This window comes from Mytilus trossulus, unplaced genomic scaffold, assembly GCF_036588685.1.
Source record: "Mytilus trossulus isolate FHL-02 unplaced genomic scaffold, PNRI_Mtr1.1.1.hap1 h1tg000398l__unscaffolded, whole genome shotgun sequence".
Lineage (NCBI taxonomy): Eukaryota > Metazoa > Mollusca > Bivalvia > Mytilida > Mytilidae > Mytilus > Mytilus trossulus.
The window spans coordinates 236,925-251,218 of record NW_026963347.1 but is presented as its reverse complement, the minus strand read 5'-3'; the positions used below and the strand labels follow the sequence as shown (position 1 = coordinate 251,218).

At 31.5% G+C, this 14,294-nt stretch overlaps 1 protein-coding gene and 1 long non-coding RNA gene across 2 annotated transcripts in view; both read left to right on the top strand.

Moving 5' to 3' along the window:
• Positions 1-9,731, top strand: part of LOC134702133 (uncharacterized) — a 36,500-nt gene extending 26,769 nt beyond the window's left edge. Inside the window, exons 6-7 of the mRNA XM_063563224.1 lie at positions 7,304-7,379; positions 9,488-9,731. Coding sequence (XP_063419294.1) covers positions 7,304-7,379; positions 9,488-9,716 — 305 coding nt within the window. The 3' untranslated portion in view covers positions 9,717-9,731. The remainder of the gene's footprint in view (positions 1-7,303; positions 7,380-9,487) is intronic.
• Positions 9,732-10,457: 726 nt separating this feature from the next.
• On the top strand, positions 10,458-14,080 carry LOC134702130 (uncharacterized). Its single transcript, XR_010104334.1, has 2 exons — positions 10,458-10,844; positions 12,875-14,080. It is a non-coding gene; the product is annotated as an uncharacterized LOC134702130 (long non-coding RNA).
• Positions 14,081-14,294: the final 214 nt, after the last annotated feature.

The following is a 14,294-nucleotide window of genomic DNA, read 5'->3' as shown; positions in this document are numbered from 1 at the left end:
ATTTAATTAATGTAATTTGGCAAGTTGATGTGCAAAGTATGCCTGATTAAGATTTTAATTAAACAAAATTATGAGATTTTAAGAATTATCAAGATCATTTAACCAAATTTGGCACAACCGAATGTCTATCATCAAAAAGAGCTGGCGAAGTTACCTAAAAACATCTCACAAAATCCTTTTGTCAATTTTGAAATAATTTCATTGTCTTGAATGCTGAAAATTATTTAATTGGATTTTTAAACTTATAATACAATTATTATCCAGTTTCAATTCACAAACACTAAAGAGTAAGCACTTGTGATGTGCCTTATATTCCTAAATTCTAAAGGGAGCCCTAAAAATCTCTACCTCTTTTCTTTCTTATTAGATTTCTTGAATCATGATTTTAATTTTTTTTTTTTAAATATCAATTTAGTAAATAGCTGTAAAAATGACAAACAAATCAGTGGATTTCGGTAATTACTGAAACAATCAGTAAATAATTATAATTACTAAATTTCCTACGTTATGCCTAATTTCACCTATTTACATAATAAAGCCATTAGACAGTTTGTATTACGTTGCAAGAGACTTGACCATGGAAAAGCCGACCGGCAGTGTACCCGGAAGTAGCTATTGTTTGTACTTATTTAATGTAAAATTATATCTAATTGCATAGTTTTGGAATTAGTATCAAGTAAACTATCAAATAAAACCGGGAGTGACATATTTCAAATCGGAAATAACAATGTTTATTTCTTATGCAGCAAAAATACTGCAATCTGATTGGTTGATTACCCCGGTGTAAATAACACCCCACCCTGGTTCCCCCGGGGTTAAAATATGCCAAATTCAAAAATAAAATGAAATTTTGCCAAAAAAAATTAAAATATAAAATTTTGCCAAAATAATGAAAAAAAAAAATTAAGAAAATAAATAATAATAACAAATGCTAAAAAAAATTTTTTTTTTTTTTTTTTTTTTTGTAAACTCAAAAGAACACAAAAACTTTCTGAATTTTTCCAAAAATAAAGTAAAAACGTATTTGACAACGTGATTGAAAACATATTACACTGGAAATTTTTCATTACCATTTTTACCAAGTCTATTGCATCAAAGATGTTCAACCACAAGAGAGTTTTAGAGGATTTTAACCTCAAAGATACAAAATCCAAGCCTCCGGATTGCTCATGTGCATCTTCTCAATACAATTATAGTCCAGCTGGTCATATTATTACTGGTGACCTTGGTATTGTTACCAATAAACAACTAAGAGAGTTGCTAGCCAAGGGACCAAAGTATAGAATCCCCCAGCCCATCAACTGGAAAAAGAATTTCAAGTTACTGATGGATGCAGTTGAGGACTATGCAAGAAAATGGATAAAGCGCGAACCAGACGAACCCGAACTGGACACTTTGTCTGAATGGATCAAAGCTATTCGATCATGCATTCAGAGGTGCATACAAAAACTAAGATGTAATATGAGTACAAAGTTTCTAACCCTTTCAAAAATCCGGAGGTTGTGGATGCTTTATCCTCTTTGCATGACAAATATGTCGTTGTTCCGGCAGATAAAGCCTCCAATAATATTGCCTTCATATGTAAAAAAAACATTATTTGCAATGTCTCACTACAGAGCTTGGAATTGATCAAACTACTGGTAATCCTAAATATTCTTCAACATCATTTACCGAGGATGAAATTTTACAAAATCATAAATCTGTCCTTCTTTCTTTTGGTATCAACATCAAAGAAAACGAAGAAAACGTGCCCTCATTATACTGGATACCTAAATTACACAAAACTCCATATAAAGAACGATACATAGCTGGGTCTTCCAAATGTTCGACTAAACATCTTTCTAAAGTATTGACTACTATTCTTTCTACAGTTAACGATGGGCTTCATAAATATTGTGAGGAGATATATTCTACCAGTGGTGTTAACCAGATGTGGATTCTCAAAAATTCGAAAGATCTACTGCTTAACCTTCGATCACAATCTTTGCAATTTTGCAGCAACATAAACACTTTTGATTTTTCTACGCTATATACTACTATTCCCCATGCTCAGTTGAAAAATCGACTTCACCAACTCATAAAACAGAGCTTTTTCTATAAAAATGGGAATCGTAGATACAAATTTCTTGTTTTGGGATACAATAATTCATATTTTGTGAAGAATCACACTGAATCTTCCAGAAAATATACTGAAGATGAAATCATTAAAATGCTGGACTTTTTGATCAACAATATATTTGTTGAGTTTGGAGGATTTATATTTCAACAGACAGTCGGTATTCCAATGGGTACTAATTGTGCACCCCTGCTTGTGATTTGTTTTTGTATTCGTATGAAGCAGAATTTATTCAGGACCTTCTAAAAGACAAAAAGAAAAAGTACCTTGCGAAATTCTTTAATTTTACTTTCCGATATATTGATGATGTTTTATCATTGAACAACCCATACTTCAGCCAATACTTACATCTCATATATCCCAGTGAACTTGAAATTAAGGATACTACTGATACTAGAAGGACTGCTTCATACCTTGATCTTTTCCTCAATATTGACGTAGATGGACGACTTCACACAAAAATCTATGATAAACGGGACGATTTCAACTTCCCAATTATCAATTTTCCATTTCTCAGCAGTAACATACCCTCTACCCCTTCGTATGGTGTTTACATATCACAATTGATACGTTATTCACGTGCTTGTTCACACTATACGGACTTCATATACAGGAGTGTGCTCCTTACGCAGAAACTGCTCCAACAAAGTTATGAGGAGGACAGATTAAAATTGACACTACGTAAATTTTATGGACACCATCACGAATTGGTGGATCCATATGATGTTTCTTTAACCAAACTAGCTAAGGACATTTTTCACCACATGGTAGATTGTGGTTTGTCATTATGTCGTCTAATCTTTTCATTACCAAAGATTCCAAAGATACCAAACGTGACTTATTCCCGATTGTGACTGTTTTGCTGAATGTGAATTCGCATTACTATAAGACGTGTTTCTGTACTTGTTTATCCCTAATTCATGTATTTAGTTTACATGTTTAATGTTATATTTGTAATTCTCATCAGATTTTGTCAAATGTGTTGACGTCTTCTTATTATATATTTAGGTGTGACGGATAGAAAAATTAATCATCTCCTCTTTATTAATTATATTAAATTGTGTACGATTATTTACGTTTGAAGTTGGATTCATAACAAACTGGACATATATATATTACAGTTAATTGCTATTAATAAGTATTGCAATATGCATTTTGTTTAAATGAATTATCAGTATTTAGTTCTAAATCAATTCTCATTCTATCTCATTTTTGAATGATAGTTTTTCATATGTGACGTCATGCTGTTTCTAAATTTTATAAATTCAAATGTGGCATAACGTTTCTGCTTTTTTCGCCATCGTATGTGACGTCACATTTTTTTAATTACGTTGACGCCTGGACCGATTCGGATGTGTGTCTATTTTGTGATAAACTCGGGTTTAGTTTTCTGTAATTAGTTAATATTTTAGTTTCATTATGTATATCTCTTTCATTTTCATTTGTTAAAATTAACTGTTTGCAATAGCATTACATGTAAGTGTTCTATATAATAAGGATGTTCTTATCCCGTGCATAAAAACAATGCCGTATTTGTCAAAACCTTTTCAACTTTTGATCTTCAGTGCTGTACAACTTTGTACCTTTTTCACATTCGATCTTTTATATCTAGGCGTTATGTATTCAGGTTTAGTTTTCTGTAATTAGTTAATACCTCAGTTTCTTTGTGTATATCTCTTTCATATTCATTTGATAAAATTTACTGTTTGCAATAGCATGAATTGTTCTATATAATAAGAATGTTCTTATCCCGGGCATAAAAACAATGCCGTATTTGGCGAAACCTTTTCAACTTTGGATCTTCAGTGCTGTACAACTTTCGATCTTTTATATCTGGGCGTCACTGGTGAGTCTTGTGTGGACAAGGCGCGTTTTTGGCGTATTAAATTTTAAACCTGATGCTTTTTGTTATCTATTAATCATGTTTTTCTTTGTCTAATATGTTCTCCTATTTATTTGTATTGTAGTACTGTAATATTATGTTGTCATTTCAATGATATATTTAACTTTGCCATTAAAGTGCGAGGCTTGGCATGCCATAAAACCAGGTTCAACCCACCACTTTTATTCCCCTTTAAAAGTGTCCTGTACCAAGTTAGGAAGATGGTCATTGTTATATTATTGTTCGTTTCTCTGTGTGTTGCATTTTAACGTTGAGTCGTTTGTGTTTTCTCTTATTTTTGAGAGATTGAGATAAGACGTGGCACGGTACTTGTCTATCCCAAATTTATGTATTTGGTTTTCATGTTATATTTGTTATTCTCGTGGTGTTTTGTCTGATGCTTGGTCCGTTTCGGTGTTGTGTCGTTGTTCTCCTCTTATATTTAATGCGTTTCGCTCGGTTTTGGTTTGTTACCCCGATTTTGTTTTTTGTCCATGGATTTGTGAGTTTTGAACAGCGGTATACTACTGTTGCCTTTATTTACAATTTTACATCCTGGTTTCAAAATAAGCAAAGGAATTGATCATAAAAAATAAATTCGTTATCTTGGTGTAATCAGGGGTGTACGGAATTTTATACTGCGCCTCAGGGTGTATGAATTTGCAACAACGGTGTAAAATTCTGTACACCCCTGATTACACCAAGATAACTAATAATATACCTTATTTAGAAAAACATGTATAGAAACCATACATTTTTGGAATCAGTGAACACTAAGCTATCATTAGACGCTGGATATGATATTTCACACTGAATTTTCATAGTTGTATATCTAAATTGATAATAATGGGTAAAAATACCTTCAATTATTCTCTGAACAATTGGTTTTTAATTAGTTTATTTTTTCTTCCTCCACTTTTTTTCTGACGGTGTGTTTTTGTTTCGCAAGATGTCGCTTAGATATTTTGCGTTTGATATTGAATAGTTATTACGATTTTGAAACTGATCTTGTTGAGCCTAACACTTTTTATTGTAAGAGTTATCTCCCCAAACACTGTTTTTTGTGTACAAATCTCCTTCGCAACCGTTAAAAATTACGACAAAATTATTGCACCACTTTGCTCGTAATATCCTCAGGATCTTGAAAATAATTTTGACCGAAGCGGTTCATATGAGAATTATTTCCCCTTCTGTAATTGAAATAAGTAACTTAAAATTGTAAAAGTGCTAGAGACCTAGGGTCTTTTGATTTGAGGTTAAAAAAAGAAATAATAGGGTCAAATCAAAGGTCAATGACTTTTTAAAATTGGATTTTGGCTTATTTTCACCTCTATTCAAACACGATATAAGATATCGACAACATATTTTTTACTTTATTATAAGTTGCGACATGTTGTAACACATGCATAATGGGTTAAAGGGTACGCTTACATCATATTAGAGTTTTCTCCCCTCTTTTATTTAAAAATATGCAAATGGTGATATAATTCATGAACCAAATATAATTTAGATCTAGAGTCTTTTGATTTTTAGCTTCTTGGTTGATTACAATGATTTTAGCTCAAGGTCATAGGTTAAAACCAGGTTAAATCCACCATTTTCTACATTTGGAAATGCTTATACCAAGTCAGGAATATGACAGTTCTTGTCCATTTGTTTTTGATGTGTTTTGTAATTTTGATTTTGCCATGTGACTATGGTCTTTCTGATTGGATTCTCCTCTGAGTTAAATATTTTTGTGATTTTTACTTTTTGACGTTCTAGATTTTGACCTTTGCCATTACCTCATACATTAATGTGTACATGATAAATCCATGGGACGTTTTGCATTAGGTTCCAAGCCATTTAACCGTAAAAAAGCAAACCAGAAGTCACCTTGTGTAAACCAGAAATAGCATTTTTTTGCACTGAATTTATATAAAAGTTTATAGAAACAGATAATTTTAATATCAGAGTCAATTAGACGTTTAAATTATAATAGAAGTAACATTTTTCAAACCGGAAGCAACAAATTATCTCCCTTATAAAAAAAGATTGTATAGAGACCATATATTTATGGAATCCTCGTCCTTTAAGCAATCATTTGACCAATTAAGTGACATTTTTAAACCGAATGTCTACTATTTTCATTTCAAAATACTTTAGTTTTTTTTGTGAAAAGACCTTCAATTGTTCTGTTATCAATTGTTTTTTTTTAATTTCTAACTGTTTTTTTCTTGGATGTAAACTAGACAACATATTACATTTTTTTTTTAAATACACAAATGATAAGCAAACAATATCAATAAATAAATCATATGACGAATTTAAAACAATCCTTTTTAATTCATTACATACTTAAGGCTGGAATTAACACCAATATAAAATGTTGTCAATCAAAATTCGCAAATGATCATGAAAAAAAACACAAAGTAAGTACTATCTTGAAACTTATAAATAATAGAGAAAAATTTCGGTCAACAATAATGTTAAGAAAATATCTACATGTATAGAATGAAAAATAAGAAACAACTCTCAACCAAAGAACAGATGACTGGCATGTAATGCCTATTATGCAAACTTGTTTTATGTTAACCATAGGTAGATTTTTATTTGAAAAAAACAAAGGAAAATATATACCTTAAGTTCAGTGTCAAACATGGACAACGTTATTAATAGGTTTGTTTAGTTCACGCATCGATGTCAATATAAAGAAATGTCGTACACATGAGAGGTTTAGCGCTAAAAAGCAAGATTCAATCCACCAAGTTTTACATAAGAAAATGCCTGTACAAAGTCAAAAATACGACAGTGGGAATCCATTCGTTTGGTGTGTTTGAGCTTTTGATTTCGACATTTGATTCGGGACTTTCCGTTTTGAATCTTTCTCGGATATCAGTTTTTTTCAATTTTATCTTTTTTTTAAAACAGTATCGGATATCAATCCACAAATTTTAACAGAACTTTTATAGAGTGTTAACAAACACCTCATTCTTTAACTGACCTTTCTTCCAATTAAAACTGCAATTTACAATCTTTCTCTCATTAATTTGTTCTATTATTAAATATTTTTCAATTTTTATGCGCTGATCGTATGCCAACAAAGTGGTACTGATGATAATTACATGTATGATAGGTGAACTAAATGTTGCAAAAGAAAACATGCCTAATGGTTTGCAAATACTGACATGGTCAGTAAAAATTATTTTACAGTAGAAGTAAATGGTAAACAATTATAATCCCCGGTTAATGCGGGATATAACGAGTGTTATTTTCGTAATGAATCAAGTCATAGTTATGTTTTATTTCTATTCAAATATTTTCAGGTAGTTACGTTCTAGGTCCAAAATTGTGCACTGCGAAAGGAACTCACTCGGAAAGTTACAAAATATGGGACATATCGTACGTATCATACATGTATTAACCTAAATACAGTTTGGCAACAGTAACTTTTAAGATAGGGGCGAATGATACCAGAGGCACAGTCAAACTTACAGATCGAAAACAAATTGACAACGTAATGGCCAAAATAAAAAAACAAAAATCAAACAGACAAATAAAAGTACATAAGGCACAACATAGAAAACTAAAGACTAAGCAAAACGAACCCCACCAAATACTGCTAACGTCTAACAATATATTCATTCGTTACTTCTTCAAACAGAAATATTGAAACAAGATAACAAATAAGAGGAAATAATAAAGTATAAACGTTTTGTGGGGGACATGATAATATCGGGAGTCCGTCCGTCCATTCTGTCTTGTAAGCGCTCTCACTGGTACATATCTTGACATATTTTATAAAAAGTCACTATAGGTTATTATCAACAATATCTTGGTCAAGTTCTATAATGGTGGCCGGTTAACCTTTTTATAAAGAATTTCACTGGAAATATCAAAGTTATTAAAAGAACATCGTTAGTGCCCTCGAGGTTACAATTTGTGCAAGATTTTCATAAAAATTATACCATTATGTAATATCAGCAATATCTTGGGCAAGTTCTAAAATGGTGGACGATCAACTTTATTAAAAAAGAGGGTCGACAGATATCAGAGGGACAGTCGAAATAATCGAAAATAAACTGACAATATCATGGCTTAATAATAAAAAGACAAACAGACAAATACCAGTACAATAGTCAGAACATAGAACATGTAGAAAACGACAGACTAATCAAAACGAACTCTACCAAAATATTATGGTGATCTCAGGTCCTCCGGAGAGTAAAACGAGTAAGCAGATCAGGCTCCACGTGTTACTCATGTTGTTACAAACCCGGTAAATAGTCTAATTCGGTAAATGACATTCCTGGTGAAAAGGAAAGTGGATTGTAATTACGACATCTGTGAAATGGTTATTCAATAACGGTAAACCAACTCGTGATGGCGTACGTAAAATTTATGAAGGGATAATTCTAATTTCACCATTTGGAACTATCGGTTAAATAGCGCTTACTTTGTGTCAATATTCACCACGTTTTAACTGCAACCATTGAAGAATTCGCAAAAATGTTACCTTTGGAATTTAATAACGTACAGACACAAAACCGCCAAAAAATGTTTTAAATATTTTCTTGTCCCTCAAATGCGATATGGAACACCTGAGATGGACTGTCTACTGGGATGATTATATACTTTCGAATGATAAAATGTGATGAGTGTAGGGTATTTGAGTTTCTTACTAGTGAGTGGTTGAGCGCTTTAAAATCTGGTGCAATCCACCCTTTTCTACATCAGATAACGCCTGTAACAAGTCAGGAATATGACAGTTGTTATCCATTCGTTTAATGTGTTTGAGCTTTTGAATTTGCCATTTGATTATGACTTATATTTAGAAATTGACTATGAGGGTCGGTCTATCTACGACAGAAGAGATTATTTCAGCTTCCAAATTGTGAACTTTTTAATATTTTAACCAAGAGTTACAAATAGTGAAGTTAAAATCATCACTTCGTAAATTTTACAGACGCCATCATGAATTGGACGACCGTTATGGAATATCCGTTTTACATATGATATCTGATATGTTCTTTATGTCGTAACTACAATCCCGTTCCTTTTTGAAGAATGTGACCTACCAAATTAGACTATTTACACGCCTTGTTATAATATGAGCAACTCTACATGTGCTAAATGTGGAGTAGGATCTGCTTACCCTTCCGGAGCAACTGAATTCACTCCAAGTTTTTTTTATGGGGTTCTTGATGTTCTTTTACCTCTATTTGGGACATTTTGTTTACGCATCATTGTCAATATAATTGAAGTCAATGCGACTATCTTACAAGTAAGATGTTGGGCGCTATAAAACCAGGTTCAATCCACTATTTTCTACACTTGAGAATGCCTGTACCAAGTCAGTATTCAGTTCAGTTTAGTATTTTTGTTATTCGTTTTTCTGTTAACTGAAAATAGAAGAACGTTTGCAACAACAGCACAACAGTACATACACTGACAATTTCATAACATTCATAATATATTGAAATATTTTATCAATGAATTTTTATTTTTAGGCAGAGTTGCTTTCATGATAGTAGTATCATTGCTGATAAGTGGACGACAGTCGCTGCTCATGCTCAGAGAAAACTGGAAATACTTATGTATGGTTTTTATTTCCCAAATTCCACCCATGTAACGATCGAATGTTTGACGCACGTTTGCACGAATACAACAATCCCTCAGTGCAAAAATGTATGTATTGACGATGTTTACAATTCAAGCATGTCTTTAAAATTATTTTAATTGATATCGTTATATATTTACACAAAAAAAACCAATAATAATAATAATCTTTGAACGATATGGTGTATGTTAGGGTCCATCTTCATCTGGTACGCCCAGAGCCCCAAATGAGAAAGCATATGATGTAAAAGTATTGACCTTCGTGCAATATTACCAAAAGGAACCACACTTTAAAGATAAATCGATGTGAACTCAACATTGTAGAGGACGAACATCAAATTATGTATTGTTAATTCATATTACCAATTTTAAGCCATTTAAACGAAATCAGTTCATTTTTTACAGCACAATATGGCACAAGGGCATGTTTATCGTCCTTTGGTTTTCGTTAAGAATATAGTCCTAAGTGTGAACAATGTATAACTCACATTTTTAATTACACTTTCCATAGTCATTTCTTGATATTTAATGCATGAAATTGTAAGTTTGAGGATTACATGTTTGAAATTATTTAGGTGCTAAATCTTTATGTTAAGTAGTAATTTGGTCTAGTTAAAAAAGATAAAAAAAAAATAGTACCTCTGAAGCTGTACAGCTAGATTTTAGACTCGCGAACACATAATTGTCAATATTTTGAGTTAGAGCTGAATGAAGTGTCTATACATATATGAATATATATATATATATGATGTAATTTGTCTTTTTGAGATGGAGCTGGTTCGATGTAGTTCGATGTAGTTTTTTATTTGAATTTATTGTCTTAAAGAATTGCACTACTTAATAACTGTGCCTCGGGCCTGGTGACGTTTTATTAACAATGACATTTTAATGATGAAAGTACTCTGTCCGAAATCACAACAGTTCCACTGCTCTTAAAATTTAAAATTTAACAGCGAAATGTGTTCCGAAGGAGTAAAACGATATTTTATAACGATCAAAACAAGTGAAATGTTTTTTCAAGACATTAAATAAGTATTAACTGGACTTCACACTACGAAATATACATTCCATATCAGATATTGGAATTTCATTCTACTTTTACACCTGGTTTGTAGGACTGCATTACCGTTCAACGTCGACGTAGGAGGGACACTGCAATGTCCACGAATGATATATTTTCGCATGTTAAGTCTGTTCAAGTAGCTTTTGATGTTGCCGTTGATAACGCAGATGTAAATAGTGCTATCGGTAGGTATTTGATTTTATCAATATGAGGAAGTGTTCTTAAAAGAAACGAGAATTTCTTCTGAATATGCCGGACTTTTCATTAGAATAAAACATAAAATGAAAGTGATTACTACATTGCATAATATACACGTGCGCGTTCTTGTGTTATTTTTAATGGTGCTCCTGGATACACATATGAAACGATATCAGTAAAAAACAAAATATAAAACTGATCAGATTTTGAAATTTAAACCGTAGGTCAATACAAGCAGTAGTAGTATACCACTGTTCAAAGTCATACATCAATTAAGAGAAAACAAATCCGGGTTGCAAACTAAAACCGAGAGAAACACATCAACATTGAGATGAAAACAACTCAAAAGAAACACTGAATTGCAAAAACAAACCAACTGAAATGCAACATACGCAGAAACGAACTATTTGATAATAACTGCCATATTCCTGACTTGGTATCACCAGCCCAGTAGTCAGCACATCGGTGTTGACATGAATATCAATTATATGGTCATTTTTATAAATTTTCTATTTACAAAACTTTGATTTTTCAAAAACTAAGGGTTTTCTTACGCCCAGGAGTAGATTACCTTAGCCGTATTTGGCACAACTTTTTGGAATTTTGGGTCTTCAATGCTCTTCAACTTTGTATTTGTTTGGCTTTTTAACTGTTTTGATCTGAGCGTCACTGATGAGTCTTATGTAGACGAAACCCGCGTCTGGCGTATTAAATTATAATCCTGGTACCTTTGATAACTGTTTACACCACTGGGTCGATGCCACTGCTGGTGGACGTTTCGTCCCCGAGGGTATCACCAGCCCAGTAGTCAGCACTTCGGTGTTGACATGAATATCAATTATATGATCATTTTTATAAATTTTCTGTTTACAAAACTTTGATTTTTCAAAAACTAAGGGTTTTCTTACGCCCAGGAGTAGATTACCTTAACCGTATTTGGCACAACTTTTTGGAATTTTGGGTCTTCAATGCTCTTCAACTTTGTATTTGTTTGGCTTTTTAACTGTTTTGATCTGAGCGTCACTGAAGAGTCTTATGTAGACGAAACGCGCGTCTGGCGTATTAAATTATAATCCTGGTACCTTTGATAACTGTTGGTACATGACATTTGAAGGAAACATGGAGTGTTCAACCTTGTTTTATGGCTAGCCACATAGTTATGTGATAAATGACAACATAACATGAAAGGAATAAATCACAAATAGATGCAAAACCACTCAGGCCAGAAAAATAGGTAAACAACTAACATCATGGTACATTGTACATATAGACATGTTAGAAACATGATAACAAAGAACAAATAAATTTGATATACAACAGTACACAAAAAAACAGCATAAATTTCATTTTCATTTAAAAGAACCAATATATAAGATATAACTTATAAATATTAATATTTTTAAAAGTGCAGATTATTTTGTGCTGTTTTTTAATGTTTTTAAATTGGCATATTAAGGGGAGGTAACTCTAAAACAGTGCATTTTCTGAAGGAATCTATATAAAATTTTCTTATTTTGTATGTTATCTGGTGAAAAAAAACGTACGGTTATCCTATCTTCTCAAAGCATTGTCTGAAACCTATCTTTTCCTAATTTATTTTACAATTCTATCATTTTGTTTAGTTTTTAATCACAAAATGTTTTTTTTCCTATATAATTCATACAAAATGTGACATTTTGTCACAACCTGTAGCTTGAGAAAATGCGCGGTGACCTATCATTTTATATTTTTTACAATATATCAATGGATACTACGTTTTGGCAAAGTATGAACAAATTTGTGTTTTTTTTATGTATTTTATAACAATTACGAGAATCAGTAATATCAAGTGCAATGATAATATTAAAAAGAAATCAGTTGTACTTAAGAAACAGATAAAATGTGTGTTTTTTTGTCTTGTTGTAAAAAAAACACACATGAAAAATAAAAGAGCTATTGTCTTAACGACGTTAATTTTGCATTAAATGTTAGATTTGAGACATAAATTGACATGTTTTTTTTTATAATTTCAATTTAGGAATACTGTCACAGAAGCCTGTCTATGCACTTATGGGAATAACAATGTATTTCGGGATGCAGTTTTTATAAGATATATATCATCACACATATCCTTACTTGTATACCATTTTCAATCACAATATATCTGTATATAAATTATTTACTTTAGATGTTTAAAGTTTAAGTATAATAGTGGATACATATTATTAAGTCAAATTTATTTAAATTTATCATATAAGTGGCGTTAAGCGCCAACAATCAATCGTCGCTCCATTTTGATTAATATACACACCTGTGGATGAATGAATGAGTAGATATCATTTGATTATGCAGTAAAAGGTATCATTCCAAAAGGGCACATACCACTTAGCTTATTAATTTTTTTTCTACTTGTGTAGTTACATGACAGGTAATATCTATAAGTTTGTCTATCTTTCTCAATACATGCAATAAATATGTAAAGTATCACAATGTACTATGTATTTAATATACATGTCTCTTTAGAATTGAGATGCAGTACAGAAACATTTGATGCATATCTTTGTAAGAATCATAATGGTTGTTTGTTTTATAGAATGATAATAATTGAAAAAAATGAAATACATTTTAAAATATAGACAGTATTTTATCTCTTCAATGGAAACAGAATAAAAAAAAGATTTACTATAAATTGACAAAACAAAAGCTGTGAGAACTATAAAAAAAATTGCCACTGTTTCTTTCGGTTTAATAACCTTATATCGACGTCTAGCTGTCTCTGGTGAGACACATTAGCAATTTCCAACTAAACAAGGGAAATTCAATTAATATAGTTGGATCCCGAAATAAAAAAAACAAGTTTGTACATTTTCCGAATTTCATTTCAATTCGAATGTCATACAATCAGAACATTTCAAAATAAAATAAAACATCATTGATTATATTGCAAAATTACACCTCAATAATCAAAGAAGGTAAATTTTTGTTTTAATAAAACTGTGTAGATCGATTCGGCATTATTTTCCTTGCAGCTTTATACAGTTTGTCAGTTTTTAAACGTTTAAATAATTGCATTTTCAACAGCAATGGACAGTTGTTTTCTGAAATTTTGTTTTGTATAGACCCTTTTGGTCTTCTCTCATTTGTGATAGGTGGAATGATTTTTCATGTGTACATTGGTGTATTAAATGTAATTCAAATGAAAATAATCTGTATGATTCAAATAAAAACATATGGTCTTTAGAGAGTGTTTGCATATTGTTTTTTTTTTCTAGAACGAACAAAGTTAAAGTTCTTGGAATGGGGATGTCAACAAGGAAACCTTTCAAAATATAGAAATTATAGAATATAGAAAAAAGCAATATGTACTGCCTAAGGATATAATTATTTATCAAAGGTCAGCGATGAGGCATTTGCAAAGAGGCTCTTACTACGTACAGTTATATCAAAAGACTCGTATA